Source organism: Diorhabda carinulata, chromosome 1 (genome assembly GCF_026250575.1).
Source record: "Diorhabda carinulata isolate Delta chromosome 1, icDioCari1.1, whole genome shotgun sequence".
Lineage (NCBI taxonomy): Eukaryota > Metazoa > Arthropoda > Insecta > Coleoptera > Chrysomelidae > Diorhabda > Diorhabda carinulata.
This window is the reverse complement of record NC_079460.1, coordinates 26,003,424-26,017,800: the sequence shown is the minus strand read 5'-3', so window position 1 is coordinate 26,017,800 and position 14,377 is coordinate 26,003,424. Positions and strand designations below refer to the sequence as shown.

The window sequence follows — 14,377 nt, the reverse complement described above, 5'->3', positions numbered from 1 at the left end:
AAAACACCATCATATAAGTGCGATGAAATCAAAAGTGAGAGATAGGAGAAGTAGACTACGTCATGCATTTGAATACAAACTCTATCACAATCACAAATCTTGAATTGAATTAAATATATATTCAACCAATTATAGGAAAGTATTCACTATATTCCAGTTACAAAGTGTATTCCCCAGTATTTTCGTGACCAGCTCTCAGGGCTACTGAGAGACCAACATTTGTCAGGGATGAAAAGATGCTGGGGGGTGGCAGTCTATCTGCCTCCGATGCGTTCACTATTCCGCTCAGTTTCTACCGGGTAACATTGGAGGTTGGAGCTTCATTCGCTTTACTCTCAAGTATTCTCGTTCAAATTTCGAAATAATTGGACAACATGAATTAAATATAGTCCAATTCATTTTATTTGTCAAAAAAGTGCTTGCAATTTGTTTCTTTGTTCAAAATGGATATTTTTGTTACAATTTATGGTTGTTTATTTTTAATTGGAGTAGTAGGTAATGGAACGTTGGCGGTTACTCTCTGGTGGGGTCGTGGGTCGAAAAGTCCACTATTACTGGGACTTATCATAGCTGATTTTTTTGTATGCTGCCTTAGTGGACCTATCACAGCGGCTTTGTATACTATTCCGTCAGATTCACCAGTATGGTTGATCATTGCTCAATTCATGCAGGTAAATAATCTTCATTTTTACTTATTTAGCATTAACAATTTTTTGAAAATAGATATTTGAAAATAGTGAGTGGGTGAACAATATTAATTCAGAATAACATGAGATAAACTAATGCCTATACATTTTTTTTTCATTGATAACGACTTCGTTGATTCTTAACTATAATTTTAGAAGAAACGAGATCGAAAAATATGATGTTATCTAAAAATTATCCTACAAATATGTCAATCAACACGTCACACATCAACATTTTTAAAAACTATTTTCTTTGTTTCAACGATTTACACTAATACATTTGAGACTACTCTATATCAACACTTGTCCAATACCTAATGATAGTTTCGAGAAAATTATTGTTACCTTCATTGATCAGAAGCCTTTTATATGTCAATTTGTTACATAAAGCAATAACGTGAGCTTCACCAGCAGATGCTTTTAATCAATTTATTATTGGGTGCATTTGTAAACAATTAAATATTTGTGTAATGTCATTGTCAATGTCATTTAATATGTTGTAATAGGCCAAATTTGAGCAAAACCCTAAAAATCATGAATTATTACCAAATTGTTAAAATATTGGAATCGTTGAATGAGGACAACTTATCTTATTTGATTCAAATGTTACACACTAAAATATATGGGCTATCAAATTCAGATAATAAACCTGACATATCTCTTAGACTAATTGTATGCAATTTCTTTCACGCCATTTATGCTATTTTTCGAAAAATAATTGAAAAAACATTTTACACCAAATTGATTACTCTATTAAAAATATATGTGACTTTGAAAACACTGTAAAAATATGAATACTCTCAATGCATGTTCATTGGTTTATTTATAAACAAATATTCCAGTTATAATCGTAAGATATATTAAAGAAAGAAAGGAAAGAATGGAAAATATAAATACAATATTCTAATTCTATCATAAAAAAATTAACAATAGGGATATAACAACAAATTGAGATGATGTCATTCCACCTTTCAAAAAATACCAGTAACTTAAGACGCGCAGCTATTGACCAATTAAACTACGTTAAGAGAAAATAATTATCCCAAAAAATTATCCTACGCAAAATGTGAAACATATATCGGTACCATATGTATAAAACATTCATTCGAACTGTTTTAATAAATAATCATTAATGACATAATATATAATGTATTGAAATATTACAGTAATCCAAAATAAGTACCAATAAAAAGAAGTGATTGTTATATATAAGGTTTTGATGGAATTCAATTGCAAAAAAGAGAATTATTGGAAATAGTTCATATAGATCATGATGATTTTATTTTGATATCCATGTGGGATGTGCTCTATTTATTGACATAATTATACAATTTGTGAATGTCAAAATATATTTAGTAAAGACCGAAATTATGTCGAAATGTCATATTGTGATATGTATAAATTGTATACTATCATTAACTAATATTAATTCTCATATTTTTTATCATACCATGTGTACTACTGAATAGTGCGAAATTAAGTGAAATATAATAAAATAAATTTAGTACCTAAAAATCCAAACTTGGATTTTTAGGTACTAAATATTCTCCATCATTCTTAATTAATTAGAAAATTAAGTCTTGGAATTTCGAATCGAACTTGGAAATTAAATCTTCATTTGGTCCATGTTTGATATAAACGGTGAAAATCGTCCATTTTCAATTATCATATATTTAATTCTAGCAATGTAAAATTGACCATATACGTAAATTTGATTCTGTAACAATAAATTTCATTTCATATCTTAGAGACGGAATAAAAATTTGATCCAGATTATTTTGATAATAATTTTACTAGTACTCTCTAAGATTATTCATGTCATTTACATTTTCTATCTACCGTTATTTTTAGCTATCCAATTTGATTGTGCTGCTTTACTCTTTCTTCTTTGTGGAATTATTTTTTTAATATTCAATATTTCCTGTGAATCTACTCAAAATAATTCAATTGTAAGTTGCAATTTTTTTGGTGTATACTTTTCATTTCTTTAATACATTATATATCCTATTTCCATTTCCTTACGTCCCACTGCCGTCTTACCGTCTGGTGTAAAATTTTCAGAAGGAATATTTTTGGATCAACACTTTATGATTATACTTATACTAGCTAGCAACACCGGCTACTAGCTAGTAGCCATAAAACATAAATATAGATATTATACGGTATTTTGTTAACAGTAGAAAATTGTAATAATATGGAATGTATCCATATAAAAAAATATTGTCCATCTTATTTGCATTATTAAAAAGTAGTACCCAGCACGAACTAACTCACAGTAAATAGTAAGTATAAATGGATGCCGTAAATGGTTTTAGTATATGCTAAATTTGAAAAAGAGATATATAATCCAAAATAGTAACAACTAGGAAGCACCGCTGATTGATAATATCAAAAACTTCTGGTATTAGAAATACCAGTGTGCACAAGGAGTAATCAAAACAATTAACCCATCTCCTCCCAACGTTTCTATAAATATAAGGTTTATTCTATGGATATTTTTTTTAATGTCTTGAAGGGAGATCCAGAAGAATATAATTGTATATACAAAACAAGGGAAGATTCATTAAGGACAACAAGTAGCCAGTACAGTACAGTACATTTCACAATTTAAACGAAAAATGATCATTGTATATTTATATAAATTGATCAAGATTGAAAAAGATCATTAATAGAAGAAAGTTATATTATATCATATGCTAAAGTAATTTTTCTTTCATTTGATCTAATTAGAATTCGAATATAACTAACACTAACTAACTGGACTATTTTTTTAAGAAAAAAAAGAATATGAAAAAAAATTTACAACAATAGCTACGATGATTTTGGAGATTGTATCAGAACAAAACATAAGAATAATATGTCTTGATGACCAGCGAAAGTGTAAATTCCGTTTTAAATATATTGGAAGGAAAAAAAAATTTTACGGACTAAGTATTCTTAGTAATCAAACTGCTAGTTAGTTCTTATTATAAAACTCAATATTTTTCTTTTAGCTTTTAAAATCTTATCAACTCTTTTAATAATACTTCATTATTCAAATTAAAAGGCATTTGATGTCATCAATGATTATTTCTTTGAAACGCTTATCCTGATCGACTATTGATTTGATTGACTAGTACAGAATAAAAAACATGCTATGTGATCTTGTGGATTCACCTGGTTTTCCCAAATTTTTTTTACTGAAAGTATTGTTCCACGGGATACAGAATCAAACTCAGTCAAAACGACTAATTTAACGACCTTGATTTTGTAGTAATGTGAGTGATACCTTTACATCAAGAATGATATAAGACTTCGGCTTCGTCTTTTCCACATTATTTTCCACACATATTCCATGGGATTTGAGTCTATTGACCAGTATATTTCTTGGAGATTTTCATTATTTGCCGTGCAATATACGGAGCTGTGTGGTTTTGGACACTCATTTAGATAAAACGATGAAATGGTTTGTAGGACATCATCAACATAATTCCCAGCTGTCATGTGCGTAAGCAGAAGAGATGAATGGCTACCATAAGCAATAGTTGCCCAAATCATTACCTCAACTGTATTGTGCACAAGCCTTTCAACAGTGAACCCTTTATCATGTCGCTGAATACGACATTATGCCTTTCGGTCTCCAACTACTGCCGTTCTCGGCACTAGCTCAAACACTGACAACAGTAGTCCACAGTTCACATTAGCACTAATGGTGAACGGTATGATAAGAGATCAAACAAACGCCACACACGCATAACCGTCAGTGCACTATACACGACCGACAATTTCTCAACGGGATAAACCATCATCTCGATATAGCTCATAATTCGATCTCCGTCAGTGACTCTAAATGATGATACTTTTATTACGTTGGATCCAGACTCTCCACGAGGCTACACAAGGGAACGTGAGTGAGAGAGTGCGGATGGTGCGATCGCTTTATCTCGCTTATATCTGTTTCGATTTTTTTGGTGCGAGTCAAAGGACACGAGGATGAAATTGCATTCATCGACACGTGGAATTGGATAAGTAGAGAATTGAATATAAAATAAATCGAGATTGTGGATAGCTATCACTATTATCAATATCTTAATATTAATGATAAATAATGAATAATTTATTATGGTGCACTACTCAGCTAAGAGTCGTTATCATTTACCTATCACGGATACAAAGCACCCAGTTCACATAATAAACGTAGTGTGTGGTAAGTATTCAATCGCAGCCTTCTGGATGTCGGCGAAGGAGTTTTTGGTAATCCCACTTTGGCCAGCTATCGTGTAAGGTCTTATGCATGACGCCAGTTGCTGACATAATAACTGGGAGTTAGTGTTCGATATGGCTACATCGACGAGTAGAACTGAATTGACTGTTCTATCAACCACCATGATGGCAGATCTATAATTCGTGATCTGTCTATTGGTTATAGTGGACCTATTGTTGTAGTCTCAAATTGCCATGTTGGAGCACCTACTGTAGCTGGTATTTGTAATACGGTGTAAAAGTATTGAGAAGATCGAACTTGCTGATCAGTTTCTGAAGGATGCTGCTGCAAACTTATAGTTATTAGTGTTAATAAATTGATCCTGGGTAGCCATCATGAAGCCTTTGGTCTCTGGAACGAGAATACTGATAGTAATCCAATTTTTTGAAGCTTCTTTGTCAACATACGGCTGGTCGTGGGAGTAATAATGTCTTCTGTGACCATTGTTCTAGTTTCTCGAAGTCTTATACTGACTTAAAGTCAGATTTTGGCGAGGAGAAGTTGAGAGGTGAATAATTCTTATTTGCTTTGGATATAATCCGATGTAGGGTTAAGGTTTCTGATTTTCTGTAAAAGAATTCACGTAGCTTCATTACCTGTGGAGAATGTAGGTTGACAAGGTCAATCAAGCCTCTAACACCCTCTTTTCGGAGTAATGTTGTTCTAATAGTGGATCACTTCGGGTGGTTAGGTTAGATTCTTCGTCATCAATGTTCGTGTTGATTTCTGAATACCTTCTATCTCTTTTATCAACCCCTTCATAATATCTCCGTTGGGTAGTTGCATACTTTCGATTATGACACTGCCTTTCTCGATATGAAGGGTCTTGCACTCAGATAGTCCAAACTCCATATTTTATCAGTGGAGAATCCATGTGTTATATCCACAAGGTGATTTATTTGACGCTCATATAGCTTGATGTCATCCCCGTAGAGAAGATGAGAGATGATACAGCTAGTGTTTCTGTAAGCTTTAATATTCAAACCGTGTTTTTTATCATTGATCATGGTGGATAGGGGATTTATAACAAGGCAGAACCACAAGGGGCTCAACACCCTGGTATATTCCTCTACGAAAGGTATATCACCAGTCCTGATGGGGTTTGGAACAATCTGTAGATGTAGGCATGTTCGCCATCTTTTCGTCGTTGTTGAAAGGAAGCTTACAATAGTTGGGTGGATTTTGTAAATCTGAAACACCTTCATAAGCCAGGAATGACATACATTGTCAAACGCTTTCTTATCATCTATGAGAGCAGTGTTTATATTCCGGTGATATTTCGGTGCCTACCAGATTATCACAGAGTCCACAATAAGTTGTTCTCTGTAACCTTGGTGATCTATTCTGAAACCTTTCTGTTCTTCCGCTAAGATGTTATGTTCGTCGACGTGCCTAAAAATTCTGTTAGCGATACAAGCTGTGAATATCTTGTATAAAATGAGGAGGCACGTAGTAGGTCTGTACTGAGTGGGGTCATTCGTCTGAGAGCTCTTTGGGAGCAAATGAGTGGAGTTTATACTCCATTGGGAAAGAGTGTAGAGTGATAAATCAATCCCTCTCCTGGCCACCATAGCCGTAGTCACATTCAAGAACAATTTATTATTTTATTTTATTAAACCTCAGCAAATGAATCCAACATTTATTTTCTCAGAAATTTATTGCATCAAGTTCAAATTTCCAACTATGCTTACTTATCGGCCAAAAAAATTCCTTTGGGGTATTTTAAAAAAGGAATGATGTTGACATGTAAATATTTCATGCTCTTTATAGTACGAGTATATACCTATACCAGATAGGTTAATTTGAAAACGATTTGTAAAATGTTTTCTGGGAAAAATGATAATTAGGTACATTTTGCAAGAGGGTAATAAAATATTAAAATATGAGGTATACTCAATGGTTATTGACAAGTTTCAGTTTAAGAAAAAGTCCTATAAAAGAAAATTCCCAATACACAATTGCATTTCTAGCGCAATATTTCTCACAGAAACATTCACAAAACTTTAGTGAATATTCAATATGTCGACCTTTGAAAACTATACTCCAATACATAAAGTGAAGACGCATGCACTCTCAGTGAGTGTGGATGATCTAACAAGTATGTGTTCGAAGATGACAGGTCTAGAAAAATCAACGGTCTACAAACTTCTTAAGGAAAGGAAAACAAGTGGATGTTGTAACGTAACAATGCATATTAAAAAGATTCCGAAGAAATCGTGTGTTGGTGAAGGTCTTATTTACGGACGATTAAAAAACTCCGGGGGGAAGGAAAAACTATTTTTTTTGACGAGACTTGGGTTAACGTGGGACTATCAACAGGATTGAGAGCTCCATCAGAGAAAGGTAGACGATTAATAGTAACACATATTGGCAGTGACAGTGGTTTTGTTGATGGTGGCCTACTGTTAATAAAAAAAACTGGTGACTATCACGAGGATATGAATTTAGATGTTTTCAAGGAATACTTTACACAAATGCTAGATCTTATTCCAGCCGGATCTCATGGAGAAAACAAGACATTATTAACTGGTTAATACAGAAATAACACATGAAATAATATTTCCCTGTGAATTCGTATTTTATGTTTATTTGGGAAAAAGAAACAATAGAATAGAGCAGATTCCTGTCTGGTTAAGTATAAGCTCATTTTTATTAAAATCTGTTCTATCTATTCTTCTATTTCTTGCCACATGAAGTGGCAAGAAATCGCCAAATTACGTTAGAATATTACTAAACGAATTCAGCAACATTATTGATCAAACTATAGAACCTTTTAAACAATTCATCCACTAGTTCATTGGAATAAAATACATATATTGCAAATATGTACATACTTTAAATATGTTACACGAAATATTTGTAGACTGTTATATATAATATAGTAATGTGTAGTGTATAAGTATTTATATAGTGTATATATTAATGTGTAGTATAGTATATTTTGTATTTTTATTTTTCATACTTACATGTATATACTCGTATTTGTAAATAATTTAATAAAAATAACTGTACATATTAAAAAGCAATAATAATATGTTACGAGTATTAATTACGAAAAATCCATTGCAATGGCTTTGATGGCAAGGGTCTTCTTACTTGGCCATTCGGATTATCTAGGTAACCGCTTACATTTTAGTACGGTCAATTATGGGGAAACTATATTTCTGTCCAGTTACTTATTTATCATTGGCATATTTAAATATTCCAAATTTTAGACGTAAAGTACCGTACTAAAAATTTCAACGTTTTACATTTACAATGAACATTTATTACTCTACGCTCTTTCCAAATAGAGTATAATTGATACAATTTATATCTTAATGTACATTATGTACACCCACAGATGAAACGGCATAGAATGAATGGACGTAAGGTTCAGCATAAAAATAAAGAAATACGAACAAATCTTCAACAAGTAATTATAGTTAGGGGATACCATGATATCTATAAAGGTGCAAACATTAATTATCAAATATTTGCCACGAAATTTCTGCGAATATAATAAAATTATCATAAAACATATATTTCATTAACTGCCTGCTTATATCATCGTATTAATGATACGTTATTGTAATGTAACGAATTTCCGTGATTACACAATTTTATTTTATATTTTTTCTTATGCTAGCTTCTGCAATAAACGATAATATTTTCGAATAAATAATAAAGAAACCTTCCAAACGATATTTCATAAGCGTATTCTTCCCTTTCATTAAATTAGGGATTCTATCTGTCCTTCAAAAGAGGCTGAAGGTTAGGATCACACTTTCACGTTAAAAAATGTCAATTTATAATTTGAATCTGACATTTTTCGGGATTTTTAGTTATTACGTATAGTAAACGAATAATTCAGGAAGATTTAGGAGAGTTCGATGAAAGAAAAGAGTTTGTGAACCTTGCAACAGGAGAAGGTAGTGGGGATCCTATTTATATCCCTTTTAATTATCGATAAAAAGATTCACTCTATATTTTATATGAGATTTCAAGGATATCCGATTTTTTTGGAATCATATATGTCATTCTTTCGGTTCATATTAAGTGGTTTAATTCCCCTGTCAATGATTCAAATATCTTTTGCATTATACTCTTAACTATATTATTTGTCAACGGATAGTTGTCTATACAGAGTACGCTGATTACTGTGCCCTTTACAAATTTGGTGTATTCTAATAAAATGAAGAGCTCCAATAGTTTTTAATTATTTAATTTGAGTAAATAGTTACATGCTTTTAAGTTGATTAAATCGTCATCTACTGTCGATAATTTTGTGGATTTATAACATCGCATTTTGAATAATGAGATACTTTATTGTCGAATGAGAAGGAATTAAATTTCTTATAACGTAGATATATTTGGCCTTGGTCCTTGAACGATAAAATCTTGTTTATGTTCATATTTTTCTATTTACACTTATCGAAGCTTTTGTCGTACTTTTAACATTCCTTCTTGTTTCACTTACACTAGTTATATCATAAGCCTTTCTATTCTCTCTTTTGTGAAAGCATTATTTCATTAAATCTCTAATTTATCTCCTCTTGTAAAAGTTGCTTCAACCCTACTCTGCCTAAATATTATAACTTTTTCCGTGTAACTGATTGATTTCTACTAATTAAGATGTTTGATTTAACTATTCTAGAACTAATAGTATCGGTTTTTGATTACTGCTATTTTTTTCGAGGTATATTCAAATGTACCAAAGTCACTCGACATCATATAACTGCTAAAATATCTTCATTATTATTTATAGTGCTACAGAAGCAAACTTTGAATTCATATATTTTGGTACAATAAATGAAGCTTGGTACAAGGAAAAAAATGTAAATTTGTGTTATCTTGTATGTGTATGTGTGAATTTTCAACATAAAATGTGTCTCTACCTCTGGAGAGCGTTATAACGTCACAAATGTTCTCATTCTTTCAAGAGGAACCTAGCTGAATATGGGAGCCAATATGGATTTTTAGAATAGGATCAAATTTTTTATAGGAATAACAGTGGAAAGGGGATTATATATAATACTCCATCAAATGGATAGCGAGAAAAGAAACGAACCTTGTAATCACTCAACAAGGACTTTTAGAGCGAGACTGTGTTAATTGGTTTATTATCCCTATTATGTACAGAATGATAGTATTTATAATTGGAACATAAAGTGCAAAAAATATGAAGTCACTAATTAGAAATATAAGAGGTACAAATTTTTTATTGAAAATAAATTCTAGTTACAATACTCCTACTTAAAATAATTGCTTATAAACATTTTTCTAACACTATAGTCTACAGAGAAAAAAGCAGATCTCTTTGACACATTCTTCTGATAAAAATAACAGAAACCTTCACGATGGACTGGAAATAGAACGTGCTGGAATACTTCAAATATACTGAATTACTCTATACATTTCTATACATTTAGTTGAAAGAAGGAACCCTATCAACTGTCTATTTCAAGCTTAAATTCGTATTCGTCACATGATACATTGTAAACAACTGCTCCTATTTCTGCGTGCAGAGAACATCGTGGAGGTTCACCACATTCTTAACGGTTAGATTTATAAATCCATATATCCAATACTGGGTAATCTGGAGTACCTTGAATAAAAAAGTCGTACAGATCTGGAGAGAGGTGGCTGCAGACTCCAGTTTCTTTGGGTGCCCGATCACTCTGGAAACAAGGGCAACGGAGAGGCAGATACGCTCGCACTAAGATTAGCGAAACCATCAATGAGCCCAGAGCCCATTTTGAGTGTTGCCAAAAGTGTAGCTACAAAATCTATCACTTTTTTGCCCACAAGACAACCTCTGCGGAGATGGATGGAATCAGAAAAACCAAGGCGCGCATGGATACGCATTTAACCTTTATTATCAATCTCAATCTAAAGGCGACACAGACGATCGATAAACGCACCTAGCGCAAGGAGGAGGAAGAAACCACAGACCATACCGTTGTTAGTGCCCGGGCACACACATAAAATTCAAATACAAAGGCCTATGTGCGTAACGGTCGCTGACCGCCTACTAACCCAACTATAAACCATAAACCCTCTCTGAAACTCCATAAAGGTCTGACTTATTAAACGTAATAATGGTAAATATAAAAATTCAATATATTTGAAAACGAAAAATACTATTATTAAAAAGTTAAATTTATTAAATAAAATGAATCGATAAACTGTCACTCTTGAGGTATAGGAAAAACAATTTCGTTCCTGAAAATCAGATATCAAATACTTTACAGATATCAAATACTTTTATTTTTCTTAAATATGTTTAATGCAGTGTCCACTTTTTATGTTCAACTTAAAAGTTTCTACGTAAGAAGTACGAAAGAATAAGTTCAGATTATTTTACTGAAAGTGTTGGGATGTTCATCAAACTTCTGAAACATTTGGCAGCAAAAAATTCAGCCCTTTTCCTTTATTATCTTCGGTTAAACCGTGACGATTACAATTTCTGTATTTACAAGACACGCTAGATTTTAGAATAACTTATCAAAATGATTGACATAGATAATTCATCTATATTACAGCAGAATAAAAAAATAGTGTTGATAAATATGATATTGGATTTTGTATTGTTTGTTTATACACCCTTCACTATATATGATATATACCAAAAACAATACAATAGTGAATTAAATCGTTTTACCAGGCAACATGAGCCATGCTAGCCACTACCCAATGGGCTCAAAACCTTCTAGTTCTCAGGAGAAAAATATGCCATAAGCAAGAGCTATCGCGCACAAGCCAGCTACCGAAATACAAAGATATGCACGCTATTAAACGGCCCCAAAAGCACTCTTGTAAAATTGAGTTAGTATGTTACTATGAGAATGGAACTAATTTCTTAGGACCACAACCCTCTATAGGTTTTCAAAAAGCTGCGATCATACAAAAAGTTCTAAGCTAAATAAGGTTACTGATGAAGTGTCCAGTGAAATATACCCTTAAGAGCACCGGAGAAACTCCCGATGGTTCTTTTCGTTTATCATTGAACCAAAAGAAATAGCCTCACCTCTTTGTGAGGTGAGGAGGCTGTCTATCAAGAAAGGCTACGGTAGTAAAATTCACGCTTAAAAGCAGGAGAGCTAAGCTGCATAGCCCCTTGACAGCTCACTTTGCAAAGTCACTGCTACCTAACTGGTGAATAATTTGTAGTACTTGATAAATCAATAGATCTACTACGCCGCTAATACATCACACATCTATATGACTGTATTGTTAAATTGCAATTTTACTTTTCTTAACGAAACATTCGTTTTTAAAAAATATATTTATTAAAGCAATTACAAGTTTATTGTTAGAGATCTGAACAGAGAATGAATTATATAAAATGAATTTACAAGAAAGTAAGATTTATCTACATATGTTACTTTTAAGTTTTCTTGATAAGCCACGTATGTAACTCCTCCCTCCTAAGTCTTGAAAAGTATGGATTGACAATTCGAATTTTGGACCCTTTCCAGGTTTTCTCGACTTTTTTCTTCTATGGGTTTTCTGCATATTAAAATTTTTTATTTGAATTTGAACAAGACACCTGCTATTAAAATAATGAATATTATCGCTAAAAGGCTTTCGATTGTTGTTGTACGACTTTATGTATTGGAAATTTCTTGGATCGGCTTCAATTTTCTTACCAATTCGTTGATTTGGAAAAGATCATCAAGAATGAGATTTGTTATGTTATATTTTTCGTAGTGTTTTGAAGTTGATAATTTGTTTGTTTCTAATTTAGGCAGGACAAATGGTTTACCGTAACTGATTTCGTCGTCATTGATGTATCGTTGATTATTGATCCATAGTTCACAATTTTTTGGGATTTTGACTAGTGATGGTTCTTCTATTTCGAGGTTTGATCGAAGCCACAAAAAATCATCTTGAAATCCCAGTACAACTGGACAATGATCTGAAGATTACTTTCAAACACCTCACTAAAAAATCTTGGCACGATACATGGAGCAAGAGCACTACAGCACTACATCAAATCCACCCAACTACTTCTCACATTGCCCTAAACATTCTGAATAGGAGAGAAGCTGTGACAATAAGAAGACTTCGCATCAACCACACGAAACTTATTCACGGCTATTTGATGTCAGAAAGTCGTTCTGTCTGCCGAACTTGTCAAGTTCCTGTGACTGTTAAGCACATCCTCACCGACTGCAGAAAATATTCCACCGTATATCAACAGTTTGATATGAAAACCAACCTCCAGGAGACACTTAACTGCCCGAAGGAAATAAGGAAAATCGTGCAGTTCCTTAAAGCCACCAAGCTGTACAAGAAAATATAATTTAATTTATACATTGTAACAGATTTTATTTTTTGTATGTAACTGTATTTAACTGTAATTTTATTTTTATTTAATTCGAATGTATTTAACTTATGATTGTTTTTGTGTGTCAATGACCAGCACTGTCGAGGTACGTTAAACTGAAATAATATATATATATATATATATATATATATATATATATATATATATATATATATATATATATATATATATATATATATATATGATGATATGATATATATGTTAATGATTTGGTACACATTGTAAATTTAAATGCAGAATTCTTAAACATATTTTATGAAAATACAATAAATATTCTCGATAAGGGTTCGTTCTGGAAATAAAATGCATAATTTTTTCTGGGGTCAATATATTCTTTAATGAAGGTTATTATATTATTTTCGATGTTAATTACCGGTAATGTAACGTATAGACGAATATTTTCGAATACTTTCTCTCCTTAACATTAACTTTAAAGGTATTTATTTGACCATTAGTAAGCTATATTTGATTTTTATACATATTTAATGGTTTTTCGGTTATTGCAATTGATAGAATAGGATTTTCAACAGATGTATGTACTGTTTCAATGTCTGCGTTATTATTAGGATTCGGCTCTTATGTTATAGGTAATATTGGTAAATCATTGCTTACGAGATTTACTATATTTGAATCGTTTTGGTTAGATTTATTTAAATCTAAGATATTTGTAAGATCTAAATTATCTAAATTCGGGAGAGTACTGGAATTAATTCTTTCAAATTCTTCATTCATTATTTCATTGATGTCACTTAAATTGACATCCATTGACGCAGTTCCTAATGCATTTATATCGGGATATCGAGATAATGCATCAGCTGCTTTGTTATTTTTACCTTTCAAATATTTTATATCGTACTCAAACTCCTTAAGTTTAAGGCGCCAGCGTACAAGGCGTGAATTGGGCTCTTTTAATGACATGAGCTATTGCAATTGTTTATAATCTGAGAAAATTGTGAATTTTTTGACCAAATAGATACGGTCGAAAATATTTACACGACGAAACTATCGAAAGTAACTCTTTCTCGATTGTAGAATAATTTATTTCTGCGGAATTAAGTGTTCTACTAGCATAACAAATAGAATGATTATTTTGAGATAGAATAGCACCTATGGCAT

General features: G+C 32.1%; 1 protein-coding gene across 2 annotated transcripts in view; it reads left to right on the top strand.

Moving 5' to 3' along the window:
• Positions 1-287: 287 nt before the first annotated feature.
• Positions 288-14,377, top strand: part of LOC130900953 (substance-K receptor) — a 62,018-nt gene continuing 47,928 nt past the window's right edge. For both annotated transcript variants that reach the window (XR_009060238.1, XM_057812014.1), the window contains exon 1: positions 288-671. Coding sequence is in view for 1 of the 2 variants with exons in the window: in XM_057812014.1 (XP_057667997.1) it covers positions 444-671 (228 nt within the window). In the remaining variant the exon portion in view is untranslated. The remainder of the gene's footprint in view (positions 672-14,377) is intronic.